Genomic DNA, 14,609 nt, shown 5'->3' with positions numbered 1-14,609 from the left:
GGAACATTTGAGAATGTTTTATGAAAAAAAATGTTTTTGAAGGATATTTGGGGAAAAAAAAGGATTTGAATTTTTTTAAGATTCATACATAAAAGCATTTAATCAAAAATAAATGAAAAATGCACGATAATACATGATAAAAGACTGTTTCTCTGTGACCTTCATATTGCAGAAAGAAAAATAAGTTTTTATTTTATTTTATTTAGATAATAAAAAAATAAATGAAAAAATATTTTATTTAATTTTATTTAATTTTATTATTTTATATTATGTTCTTTTTATTTTATTTTATTTTGTTTTATTTTATATTAATATTTATATTTATATTTTGTTTTATTTTATATGATATTCATTTTTTAAGATTCAAACACAGTTTTTTTTATTATTTTATTATTTTATGTTATTTTATTTTAGTTAAGTTTGTTTTATTTTGTTATTTTATTTTAGTTATGTTTGTTTTATTTTATATGAAATGTTAGTTTTTTTATTTAATGGTAGATTATTTTATACGATTTTTTTTTTATTTTTAAAATTCAAACATAAAAGCATTTGATCAAAAATACATGGAAAATTAAATGAAAAAGACATGATAAAAAGTTTCAAAGACAGTTTTTGTGTGATCTTTATATTCCAAAAAGAAAAATAAGTTTTGTCTGAAGTTATTTATTTATTTTAATTTTATATACAACATTTTATTATTTAATGGTAGCTTCTTTTATATGATTTTCATTTTTTAAGATTCAAACATAAAAGCATAAAAGCAAAAAAATAAAAAAAGACATGATAAGAAGTTTTCAAGGTTTCTCAGTGACTTTCATATTACAAAAAAAAAAAAAAAAAGATTTATCTGTTAATATATCTAAAATCTGTTCATTATAATAAAAGCCAACCTCTGGGAAGTTGCACTAGAAGAGGACATGAGCTGTATCTGGAGAGTAGAAAATCTTGCTTATATTAATATTGTAGTGAATATTGATCCTGAATATTGAGCTGACAAACAAACAGCGAAAATACGTCATTAACAGGTTTATAACTCTGAATAGCCTTTGGGTTGTAAAAAGGCTCTTCAGTTTTTCACAGTTTCACTCGAGTGTTTCTTGCAGACCTTCAACAGAAGAACAAAACAGGATTGGCATAATTATCCAAGTCAAGATGTTATCAATAGTGTAGTATCTGAAGCTGCACACACTGAAATCACTGACAGATATATATAATCTGTCCAGCCAGACTGGGTCAAGCAGGCGTCTGGCTCTCTTCGTGGGCTCAGATGCTCATTAATGGTCTCTTTTCTGTATTCTGAGCCTCTTCAGTTCCCAGCTCAGTCCCGGGGGTCAGGGAAGCTGTGAATTCAGTGAATACTGAGTTTTCCAAAAGCCAATCTTGTAAATAAATGCCTGCCAGATCTGTCCGGCGAGACGCCGCTGAAGGTCGGGCAGGTTTCATGGTGTTTACAAACGTGACCCCATCTAGAGAGCGATTTAACTTCTGCGCTCCGGAAGCAAAAAAGACTGACCTCAATATAAGCTCAGCTCATAACTTTTTCGAGTACTTGATACCACTAGAAACCACCAAGAAAGTGGCTAAAACTGACTGACTGACTGAAAGCAAAGTGTATTTGTATGAATCTGTAACAGTGCTAGATATAATGTACAGTACTGATATAATGTATTTTTTTTTAATAGTTTGTAAAAATAATTTAAATTAGATTTTATTAGATATTCTGTTTCATTTTACTCGTTTTTTATTTGTTTGTTCGTAGTTTTCATAACTAAAGCACTACCTACTTATTTATTTATTTATTTATTTTAAAAATAATAAAAATATAATTTTAAATAAATTAGGTAAAAATGAAGTTATATATATATATATATATATATATATATATATATATATATATATATATATATATATAATTTTATTTATTTTAATGCTTATTTTTACTTTTTTTTATGGTTTTAGTTTTAGATAATGATAATGACTCTGATTTGTCATCCAATTATGTATCTTTGTAACAGTATTATTTTGGTATCATTGTTAAACTATAGTTTTTTTTTTTTTTTTTTTTTTTTTTGTTTGTTTTTTTTTTTTTTTTTTTTTTTTTTTTTTGATTTTATAGTTTCTAATATTTTTAATTATATAATTATATATTTTAAAATATATATATATATATATATTTATTTTTAGTATTTTATAGCTTTACTAAGTTTTAGTTATTTTAGTAAAACAATTTAAACTAAATGATAATGAGAAATGTTTTATTTTATTTCAGTTAATGTTTTTTTTAAGTAATTTTTTAACACTAATTTGTGATCCAATTAATTACATTTGTTACAGTATATTTTTTTCAATATCACTGTTATACTATAGTTTTATTTATTTATTTAGATTTTGAATTAGATTTTATCTTTAGATTGGTTTTAGTTTAGTCTTTAGTTTCATTTTAATTACAGTTAAATTGTTAGCATATGAAAATGTCTGTTTTTCAAAGTTTAAGTTTATTTAGTTTTAGTTATTTTATTTTGCTACAATTTAAAATGAGTGACAATGAGACATGTTCCTAAAATAATGTTTTTTTTTTTTTCATATTTATTTTATTTTTTTAAATGATTTCAGCTGTAGTTAGTACAGTAATAACCCTTTGATCCACTAGTATTCTATCTTCTCTTTTTAGCCACTGAACTATGAGAAGAAGAAGCAGTACAGTCTTCACATCTCTGCAGAAAACACACACCTGGATCCACGCTTTACCTACCTGGGCTCGTTCAAAGACGACGCCACGCTGAAGATCACAGTCGGAGACGTGGACGAGCCGCCGGTTTTCTCAATGGATTATTACATTATGGAGGTGTACGAGAACGCCAAGGTTGGAACTGAAGTGGGAGCCGTCACAGCGAGAGACCCAGACAGCAAAAACAGCCCTGTCAGGTGAGAACACGAAATGAAAGGGTAAAATAACACTCTCATAATAATTATTTTATTTTATTTTATTTTATTTTATTTTATTTTATTTTATTTTATTTTATTTTATTTTATTTTATTTTTGTTTTTTTTTTTGTTTTTTGTTTTTTATTTTATTTTATTTTATTTTATTTTATGTTTTTATTATTATTATTTTATTTTATTTTATTTTATTATTTTCTATTAACTATTATACTTAACTACAAATGTAGCTTTAATTATTTAAATTGCCATTCTTAATATGCAAACTTTTTTGTAAAATGTCTTATTGTCAGTCAAATACTAATGTTAAATGTTACTTTGTGCAATTATTATATAAATATAATTTGAGATATTATTATTAAGGTGAATATAATTACTAATTTTAATATTATCGAAAAAATATGTAACCTGTTAGCATGTGCAATTCCTGCAGTTCACCCACAAAACACAATATATGTTTGAAATTACACTAGCACATCAGGACTGTTTATATAGGATTTTATTAGATAGGATTTTATTAGATTGTCGTGTGTGCTCAAATGCAATGCTATAGCAAAATAATCCGACATTATTTGACTCTCTCTCTCCCGTGCCCTCTTATTTCTCACATCTCTCAGTAAAGGTCGAATTTAATAGGATGACATTGAGCTGATATGACATACAAGGATCTTTTACTGCTTTGACTCTCTCCTGCTCTTTCTCTCTCTATGGAGGATATTGTTAATTAGAGTAGTTAAAGCACCCCATGTTAGCATGGTAGTGAAACACTGCTGCCAAAGGCTCAATTACCTCCACACACTCTAATGAAAGAGAGGTGTGAGAAGGCCAGATCATCAAAACATCATTGCTTTAGTGCTGATATCATACTGCCTGCCAGAAATGCCGATGGAGACGATTCAGATTAACTGCAATTCCTGTTTCATCACACCTGGTAAACACAGCATAACTGGTTTGTGTTTGTTTGTTTGTTTGTTTGTTTGTTTGTTTGTTTAAGAAATATAAAAAATAATTAAATAAACTTTGTTTATACATATTTTATTATTTTATGTTTCATATTATTTAGTATATTACGTTTCATATTCACAATATTATTTATTTATTTATAAAATAATAAAGAAATAGGAAAATAAAAATATTAATAACAAACTTTGTTTATACATTTTTTATATTTTTGTTTTATATTATTTAATGCATTATGTTTTATATTTACAGTATTTATTTATTTAATAATAAAATAGACAGAAAAACAAATATTAATAAAATAAACTTTGTTTTTATGTTTTTATATTTTTGTACTTTATAATATTCAATGCATTACTGCATTGCATTTTATATTCGCAATATTATGTATTTGTTTATTTATAAAAATAAAGAAAATGAAACAAATAATTTAAAAACTATTTGTTTATACATATATGTTTGTTTTCTATTATTTAATGCATTACATTTTATGTTCACAATATTCATTTTTAAGTAAAAAAATCAGAGATTGAAAAAGCAGTCTATTGAAAAAGCAAATGAAAAGGTGCTGAAAACGTTGCGTGCTGTGCGCTGTACTTGACTGATCAATGTTTTAAATGTATATAATTATGCAAATATGTAATATGCATTAACCCTGGGTTTAGAAATGCACATATTTTGTAGTATTTTGTAGTTTTATAGTATTTAATGCATTGCATTTTATATTCACAGTATTTATTTTTTTAATAAAATAATACAAAAATATAAAAAACATACACTACCGTTCAAAAGTTTGGGGTCAGTACATTTTTATTGTTTCTTTTTTTTTTTTTTTTAAGAAATTAATACTTTTATTCACCAAGGATGTATTAAGTTAATAATTAAAAGTTTATTAAAAGTTCATAATAAATAATTTACATTGTTATAAAATATTTATATTTTGAATAAACACTGTACTTTTTAAACTTGTTATTCATGAAAGAATCCTGAAAAAAAAAATCACAGGTTCCAAAAAATATTTGGCAGCACAACTGTTGATATTATCCAACATTGATCATTCTAATAATAAATCCGGATATAAGAATGATTTCTGAAGGATCATGTGACACTTAAGACTGGAGTAACAGCTGATAAAAATTCAGCTTTTCATCACAGGAATAAATTCTATTTTAAAGTATGTTAAAATAAAAAAACATTATTTTATATTGTAAAAACATTTTGCAATATTACTGTTTTTTTTTTTTTTTTTTTTTTTTTTCTATATTTTTAATCAAATAAATGCAGCCTTGATGAGCATAAGAGACTTCTTTAAAGACTATTACAAGTCTTACTGACCCCAAACTTTTGAACGGTAGTGTAAATATTAATCAAATAAACTTTTTTATATTTTTTAATATTTTTGTATTTTATAATATCTGATGCATTACTGCATTACATTTTATATTCACATTATTTATTTTTAAATATAAAGAAATAGAAACAATAAAAAATGTAATTAAAAACTTTGTTTATACATATATTATATGTTTATATATTATATGATTTAATGCATTACATTTTATGTTCACAATATTCATTTTTAATTAAAAAACAAAGAAAATTGAGAGATAGATTCAGATAGAATCATCTACTGAAAAAACAGTGTGGAAATGGCACAGGGGTGATTATTAAAACGTTGCATCCTGTGCGCTGTACTTGACTGATCAATGTTTTAAATGCATACAGTCATGCAAATATGTAATATGCATTAACCCTGGGTTTAGAAATGCACACTGAGAAAATCTAATTGCCCAGAATTAATTACTGACCAGAAATAATGTACTGTGTGAAGAGTGTGAAATATAACACCATGATCATGTTGTGTTAATAGTCCATAAGAATCACATCATATATAAATGAAAGTTTAGTAAACACAAGAAAATGAGAATTCTTAATATGAAAGGCAGTGTTGTGCATATCATAGTCTACAGAACATGGAGAAAATAACATTTGGATGACATGCAAGCAAACAACGGGAATGAAAAATAAAATGTCAGACTGTTCCTTTCGCTGGCAGTAAAAGGCATAAAGTGTAAAATCCTCATTGTTATTTCTCTCTTATGTCTCATGCAGTCAAGGACGGTGCACATTTTCTTGTGGTAATGAGATATGACCTGTATGGTTTATTAGCATCTCTCTGTACTGCTGGTTTGAGGACGTGTGTTTTCAAGCCAGCTTTGAATGAACCTTCACAGTCCGTGCGTGACGGAGAGCCCATAACTCTCAACGCCATGCAAATGTTGCGAATCTCATTGGTTGATGTGAGTGAGGGAGATCCTTGGATTCACACGAATGTTTTTTACATCAGCATTTATCACTGCTATAAATAAATAAATAAATAAAATACATGAGAGAAAATTCTCATGAATAATCCCTGCTCTCTTTTTTAGTCAGCGCTGAAAGATAACGCATCTAAACTTTTTTTTTCAGTCCATTTATTGCATTTCTGTTCCTCCGATTTTATTATGCACTTCCCATTAAAAAAAAAAAAAAAATAGCATTTCATTCCCATAGACGAATTTGTACTGCAGTACCCCATTAGCATAAAAAATAAAATGCCATAGAAGTTTGAGAATCAGCATTAGTGTTATGAAAAAATAAGCAAGGTCACTGTTATCTCCTTAGTTTCGTTCCTAACCGTTATAATGATGCATGTGATCATTATCATATTTCATGTAAAGCATTTGTCTCATGAGATGTTGCAGTGAAAATGGTTTTTAAAGGCACATTCTTCACAATAGACACCCTGGTGTTGCATTATCAGGGATTTCAGGATGAGCTTTTCCGTTTTGCTGAAAAGATTTGTGTTTCCTGTATTTCTCCCTAGTTAACATGATGAAAGCTACTAAAAACAGAAATCAACAGTACTTGTGTGCTTAATTTTTTTTTCAGCAAGAAGAGAGATTTTGGATGCATAATATATATATATATATATATATATATATATATATATATATATATATATATATTGTACATAAAGTTTGGTTCCAAAACGCTATAAATCCATTTTGATTCATTTGAGTAAAATGTGTTTTTTTTTTACCAAGAGAGTGGCAAGATGGAGATCCATATTTTCTGTTTCAAACTTACACATAGCATCTTTAGGTCATAATAACATTAAAAAAATGAAATCCAGATTTAGATTTTCAGAGATTTATTATAAAAACTGATTTTTTTTCCCCCAAAATGCAATAAATCCATCAGGGCTCTACGCTTACTTTTCTTTTTAGGAGCACTTTCTAATCAATAATCAAAAAATCTGTTATTTAATATATATATATATATATATACAGGGGTTGGACAGTGAAACTGAAACACCTGGGTTTAGACCACAATTAGTATGCCGTTTGGCCTCCTTTTGCAGCCAATACAGCATTATTTCATCTCGGGAATTACAAATACAAGTCCTGCACAGTAGCCAGAAGGATTTTGAGCCATTTCTTTCGCAGAACAGTGGCCAGGTCACTATGTGATGTTGGTGTATGAAAACTCGCTCCTCCAAAACACCCCAAAGTGGCTCAATAATATTCAGATCTGGTGACTGTGCAGGCCATGGGAGATGTTTAACTTTACTTTCATGTTCATCAAATCACTCTTGTCACCAGTCTTGCTGTGTGTATTGGTGCATTATCATCCTAATACACGGCACCACCTTCAGGGTACAATGTTTGAGCTATTGGGTGCACATAGTCAACCTTCACACTCTGCTCTTATTGGTGGAATGTGCGATCAGTAAAGACTGGCCACCAGGCTGCATAAATATAGCCATGAAACCTCCAACACTATATTGGCCAGTGTTTCAGTTTCATTGTCCAACCCCTATATATATATATATATATATATATATATATATATATGTGTGTCTACACGGTACAGGCATCTCGGTTCGGTGCATGAGGCTTACAACGAATACAGGCAATTTACCCTCAATCCAGAAGGGGGCGCCGGCAGTAATGCAACTCTGTTTGATAACTGCCAGCAGAAGAACAGCAAATGCTGTGAGTTGCACACTTGGAAACAAAGCCCACTAGACAGTGTTCAAAAAAAAAAAAAAATGAATAAATAAAATAAAATCTTATAAAATTGTAACAAAATAATAATAAAATTTGTCCCAAAATATATGTTAGTTGGGGAATGTTTTTTGCCGTCTACTAGCGAACCCAACCCTGCTAACCATTGAACCTTTTCACAAAAGCAAAACAACAAACCCAAAACTAACCGTCCAGAGCCAAAACTAAAATCTTATGCTTACATAAGATTACATAAATGTTAACACTAATTTTTGGCTGCCTTTTCACACTCTAGTATTTCCTTCAGGAAATGCAAATGTGGTTTAATTTCACATTCATACTCGGAAAGAGAATCTTGACAGTTCTTTATTTGAGCGTCTCTACCAAGCATGTCACTTGAGGATTTGTTAATTATGTCTAACTAATGCTTCTCCACAGAGTTTTTCTCCTTGCAGTTTTCTTCTTTATTTTTTTTTTTTTCCCGCTCTCTTTTTTCTTTTATAATTTTTAGGTTTTGCCAAATCTCTTATCTAAAGCTGTGTCACCTAGAATATTAAAATAATATTCACATATGCCTAAAACCACTCATAAATCTCACCAAAAATGACCTGTTTGCTGTCTGCTAGGTGATCAAGCGTTTAAGGAAATCATATGAACGAAATGACCTAAGAAAGTTACATAACAATATTAATTTTTGTCAGACAAACATAATTGTAAGCTCATTTGATTAGAAACTGTAAAAAGAACATTGTGTTTTTCACAGTTTTTCATATTATATGTTCTATGTATTTCTCCAGTGAGCTGTCATGAAGCTTGGTGACATTTTTCACATTTTTTTTATATTTAATTATATTCAATTATCTTTTGATTATATATTAAAAATTTAACAAAGGCATCAGTATTTGCGTCTGTGATACTGGCCTTCATAGTACTTAGTAAAAAGATGGAATTTAAACAGATATTTAAAATATCTAATTGTTAATTTGGAGATGCGATGTGAAAAAAATGTTTGATTACTCAAACACAATTATGATAAAAAAATAGGAATTATAAATTTAAATGTTAAATGTGATTAGAGTAAAAATGTATGATTGTTTAGTGTTTAATTCATTTTAATTTAAGTTTGTTTAATCAGCTAACAGCACTATGTACTCTGTACAGTCTGTACAATTAGTAAAAATAATTAAACAATTATCTACACCACAAGATTAAAAATCTGTAAGATTTTTAATGTTTTTTTGTTTTTGTTTTTTTAAAAGAAGACTCTTTTGCTCACCAAGTCTGCATTTATTTGATCCAAAATACAGCAAAAGCAGTACAATTGTGAAATATTTTTACTATTTAAAATAACTATTTTCTGTTTAAATATATTTTAAAATGTAATTTATTAATGTGATCAAAGCAAAATTTTCTGCATCATTACTCCAGTCTTCAGTGTCACATGATCCTTCAGAAATCATTCTAATATGCTGATTTGCTGTTCAAGAAACATTTATTTTATTATTATTATTATTATTATTATTATTATTATTATTATTATTATTGCTGTTGTTGTTATTCACATTATTATTATTTACAGAACAAATGAACTTCTGAACTTTCTATACATCAAAGAAACCTAAACAAAATTCTACTCAGCTGTTTTCAACATAATAATAATAATAATAATAATACATGCTTTTTGAGCAGCAAATCAGAATATAAGAATTATTTCTGAAGGATCATGTGACTACAGTAATGATGCTAAAAATTCAGCTTTGAAATCACATGAATAAATTATATTTTAAAATATATTAAAATAGAAAACAGTTATTTTAAATAATAAAAATATTTCACAATTTCATTGTTTTTGCTGTACTTCGAATCAAATAATTGCAGGCTTGGTGAGCAGAAGAGACTTCTTCAAAAACCAATAAAAATCTTACTGTTCAAAAACTTTTGACTGGTAGTGTATATATGTATATGTACAATTTCTCATACTGTGATATAAGCTTTTGGTCAATATAATAAAAAAAGAATTGCTATAAAAATGTATGATATGGTCCTTAAGGCTGAGCTATGTGAAGTCGAGTAGTCTTTTCATAAGTCATGCCACAAATAAAGTTGGCCGGGTTTCACGACCCAGTCATGTACAGCAACCCAAGCTCTCTGATAACCATGCACATCCCAGCTGTCTTTGCTCTTAATGCCGCAGCCATGATGTAGAGCGATGAAAGACGAAAAGGCTCATGCAGTATTCATGCTCTCTCGTCTATATTTAGGTATTTCATCGAGCGGAGAGAAGACAAAGAGGTGTATTTCGATATCGAATCCATCAGCGGAGTCATTAGAACTACTCAGCTCCTGGACCGCGAGGATACGCCCTGGCACAACATCACTGTCATGGCAACAGAGGAAGGTGGGTACCAGAAACCATGCTGGTTGAGCTTCACCACTTTAATAACTCGCAAATTAGTTTGCCAAGACAGTCTCGGCAATAAACGGCTCATGAGAAACGGACTGCCGTTCGCTCTCTCTCTTTGAAAATCGCTCGCCCTCCCGCTGCTGTGAAATCAACTCTGCAGGCCTGTTAAGAGTCAAAGATCGCACCTCTAAGCACATAAGGAATAGTTAGCTCAGAAATGAAAATTGCGGTTATTTACTTACCCCGCGTGACTTTCTTTCTTCTGTGGATAGAGAAAAATGAAGACTGCTAGTTGTTGTTTTTCCATGCAATTAAAATGAATAGAGCCAAAAGCTTTCAAGCTTCAAAATGGATCCAGAAGCACTGTAAAATATCATTAAAGTGGATCCAAATAGCTTGTGTGCTACATTCTGCAGCCATAGTCTGAATGTATATGTTTTTCACTCATAATCTTCCCCTCCAGTGAGCTGTTAATTGCTGTATACAATTTGAGAACCAGTTTAGTCTGATTTATGATTCACTCTTTCAAATAGTGTTTTAAACAAGATTCACTGAAAGATCCGACTCAAAAGAATGATTCATTTTCTCCTTAAAACTGCAGTTTACCAAAGACAGTTTACCATTGGTCACATGCATGTAACCAATCCTGTCAACTTGCGGGGCGGAGCTTTGCATATCATTAGCTCATGGGAACATGGTTTGTGCGATATTAGCAATGCATTACTAGCTGTTTGATAGTGCAGTCATACCAAAGGTTAATTATATCAATTACTGTTTCATGTCTGACATTGTAGAGAGCGATACATGAAATGCATTACCATTTTGATATATGGACTGCTAGACGACCCTGTATGCTCTTCCTTATCTTCATCATCAGTCAGTTTCTGGTTTAAACATTATTGCCTAAATTAATCCAGTATTGGCACTTGCCATTGTGTTGCATTTACTACAATGATAGTGGAGTGGAGGCAGAGACTAATTTGCATATTCATGTTTCCACATACTAAATGAGGTCAGGGTGTAGAGTTATATTAAAGCCATTTTGCAAAACTTGTATAAAATTAGAGAACTGTTTACAGGACTGATGGCATACATGCTTGGGAATAAAGTTGTATCCATATTAGCATTAAGGTTTTTATTTTATTGTAAAAAAAAATAAATAAATACTTGGTCATTGAGTAAAATAAAATAAAATCAAATAAAATAAAAGTTTAAATATGTATTTTGATTATTAAAGATAAGTTTTAATTATTAAAAATTAGAGACTGCAAGGGGACTTTTTATTGTAAAAATTATTGTATTGTATTGCCTTGCTCTTTGTATATATTTTCCATCTGGAATTGGGAAAGAAAGAAAAAATACAAACAAACAAATATTGTTAAGAGGGAATTATGAGGGGAAAAAAAGTGTTTTAAAAAAAGGTTTTTAAAAAGTGTAATTTTAATAATTTAAGATGGGTTCAAAGCGATTAAATTAGTGACTGCAGAGGGACTTTGTTTTAGGAAAAAATAACAATAAATCTTTTTTTTTTTTTTTAGGGAAAATGTGTTTAAATATGTCATTTTAACTATTAAAGCTAAGTTTTAAGTGATTAAATGAGTAACTCCAGGGGACGTTATTTTTAGAAAAGTGTTTAAATAAATATTTTGATTATTAAAGATAAGTTTTAAGTGATTAAATTAATGAGTGCAGGGGAGCTTTGCTTTTGTTTTACTGTAAAAATTATGTCTGCCTTGGTCTTTGTATATATTTTCCTTCTGGAATGGGGAAAGAAAAGAAATATACAAATACATAAATAAATACTTTTATGAGAAAAAAAGTGTTTAAATATGTAATTTTAATTATTAAAGATGTGTTTTAACGGATTAAATTAGTGACGAAAGGGCAACGTTATTACTTGAAAAATATTTAAATATGTATTTTGATTATCAGAGATAATTTTTAAGTGATTAAATTAGTGGGTGCAAGGGTGCTTTACTTTTGTTTTACTGCAAAAATTATGCCTGCCTTGGTCTTTGTATATAGTTTCCCTCTTGAATGGGAGAAAACGTTTTTAAATATGAAATTTTAATGATCAAAAATGAGTTTTAAGTGATTAAATTAGTAACTGCAGGGGACGTAATTACTAGAAAAATGTTTAAATATGTATTTTGCAAGGTGACTTTGTTTTTTGTTTTACTGTAAAAATGATGCCTGTCTTTGTATATATTTTCCCTCTGGAATGAAAAGAAAGAAAGAAAGAAAGAAAGAAAGAAAGAAAGAAAGAAAGAAAACATACTGTGTGTTCCTCATACAAAACCATATGATTTCCGAAGATATAGCTCACAGCTTTTATTATTCTGTTATATTGCTTTTATGCCCTTTGATGCTTTCCAACTGAAGGGAAAATAGTGATCAGCACAGTCTTCAAAGAGTCGCCTTTTGTGTTACACAGGTTTGGAACAAAATGAGGGTGAGGAAATGACAACAGAATTGAAATCTTTTAGTTGAAATAGCCCCTTAACAAAGCCACTCAGGCAAGAGAACAAAAACAGGCAAAGATTGGGAGTATATAATCTTCCAGATGATAAAAGTCCCAGGCAGTAATGTAAATGAAGTCATGTGACCCTTCTGCTGCAGATCTTATCAGGGTAATTACCCTTACACCCAGCACCAATGACACACGTTCAGTCTTCTATATGAAAATCTTATTCCATTTATCCAGCACGTGAATGAAAAATCACACATCGATTTAATATCTCAGTTATTTTCCCTAGACAGCAATGAGATCAGATGGAGACTTTGCATAAGTCTGCTGCTCAGAGATACACATTAATCTCCTTGAGAGCCTCAGAAGAAATCTTAACTGTCTCAAGCTGTGCTCAGATCTGTGCTCATCAACATTTCAGCAGATGCTTTACATTATACAAGTAATAAACACAAGTTACATTATACAAATGTAAACACAAAACAAACATCCCAAAAGGTAAATGACACACTGAATCACATTTCTGATGTCGTTTTGATGTGTTTGTGTTAAACATTGTTGTACACAATCAAAGATACACTGAAAGGAGTAGATTTTCTTTTTTTCTTTTTTTTTTTTTTTTTTTAAAGAATGGTGTGTTTGTTGCCATGGCAATGGTTTTGCCGTTAAAGGCTTCATTCTGAGAAATGTTCGTTTCTGGTCCCGCTGTGGGTGTGAATTCATGTTAGAGTGCTCGTTAGTGAGGATGACGAGGGAGAGGATCTCACTTGGCCTGTACGCATATAAGACGTCTCGGCAATTATATGCACGTTTATTGCATTTAACAGTAACTCTGCCATTGACAGATCATCATGTTATTTTATTAGCTGCTTCTAGTTGTGGTGCATGAATATTCTGTATTATAAAACTGATTGATCTGGCGTTTTTGCCAGATATTAAACAGCCTATCCACAACTCGTACCACGGAAGAGCCTAATAGTGACAGACAGCTTTTTCAGTCATTTTGGTTCCAAATTTCTTAAAGAAAAGAGCCAGGTTAGCTCTAAGATCAAACACATCAATACAGACTTAAATTTGAAGCAAATAACAGCTAAAACCAGCCTATGCTGGCTGGCTGGTTTAAGCTGGTCTCAAAGCCTGATCATTTAAGTCCAAACTGACCAGTGGTCAAAACCCCTTTAAAACCAGCCTGCAAACCAGCTATGATCAGACTGGACCAGCCAAAACCACCCAGTCAAGGCTGGTTTCAGCTGGGTTTTACATAAGGGAATCCTAAAATAGTTTTGTGTGTGCGGAACAGAAAATGTATTTTTAGAAAATTGACACTGTGGAACCAAAGCAGCAAATAATGGTATCCACTATTTTTGACCAAAGTACACTACCGAAAGTTTTTGGACGGTTAGATTTTTAATGTTTTTAAAGAAGTCTCTTCCGCTCACCAAGCCTGCATTTATTTGATCCAAAGTACAGCAAAAACAGTAAAATTGTAAAATATTTTTACTATTTAAAATATGTTTTCTATTTGAATATATTTTAAAATGTAATTATTTCAAAGCTGAATTTCTAGCATCATTACTCCAGTCACATGATCCTTTAGAAATCATTCTAATATTGTGATTTGCTGCTCAAAAAACTATTATTATTATAATAACAGTTATTATAATAATAATAATTATTATTATTATTATTATTATTATTATTATTATATTAAAAAAAAAAAAACTATTATTATGATGTTACAAAAGCTTTTTATTTCATATAAATGCTGATCTTTGGATCTTTCTGTTTA

The 14,609-nt window shown here is 29.6% G+C and overlaps 1 protein-coding gene across 3 annotated transcripts in view; it reads left to right on the top strand.

Moving 5' to 3' along the window:
- Positions 1-14,609, top strand: part of LOC127174365 (cadherin-18) — a 277,340-nt gene that overhangs the window by 233,440 nt on the left and 29,291 nt on the right. For all 3 annotated transcript variants that reach the window (XM_051124769.1, XM_051124766.1, XM_051124767.1), the window contains 2 exons: positions 2,672-2,925; positions 10,211-10,347. In XM_051124769.1, the coding sequence (XP_050980726.1) occupies positions 2,672-2,925; positions 10,211-10,347 (391 nt within the window). The remainder of the gene's footprint in view (positions 1-2,671; positions 2,926-10,210; positions 10,348-14,609) is intronic.

The sequence above is a fragment of the Labeo rohita genome, chromosome 12 (genome assembly GCF_022985175.1).
Source record: "Labeo rohita strain BAU-BD-2019 chromosome 12, IGBB_LRoh.1.0, whole genome shotgun sequence".
In the NCBI taxonomy this organism is placed as follows: domain Eukaryota; kingdom Metazoa; phylum Chordata; class Actinopteri; order Cypriniformes; family Cyprinidae; genus Labeo; species Labeo rohita.
This window is presented reverse-complemented; position numbering and strand designations above follow the sequence as displayed.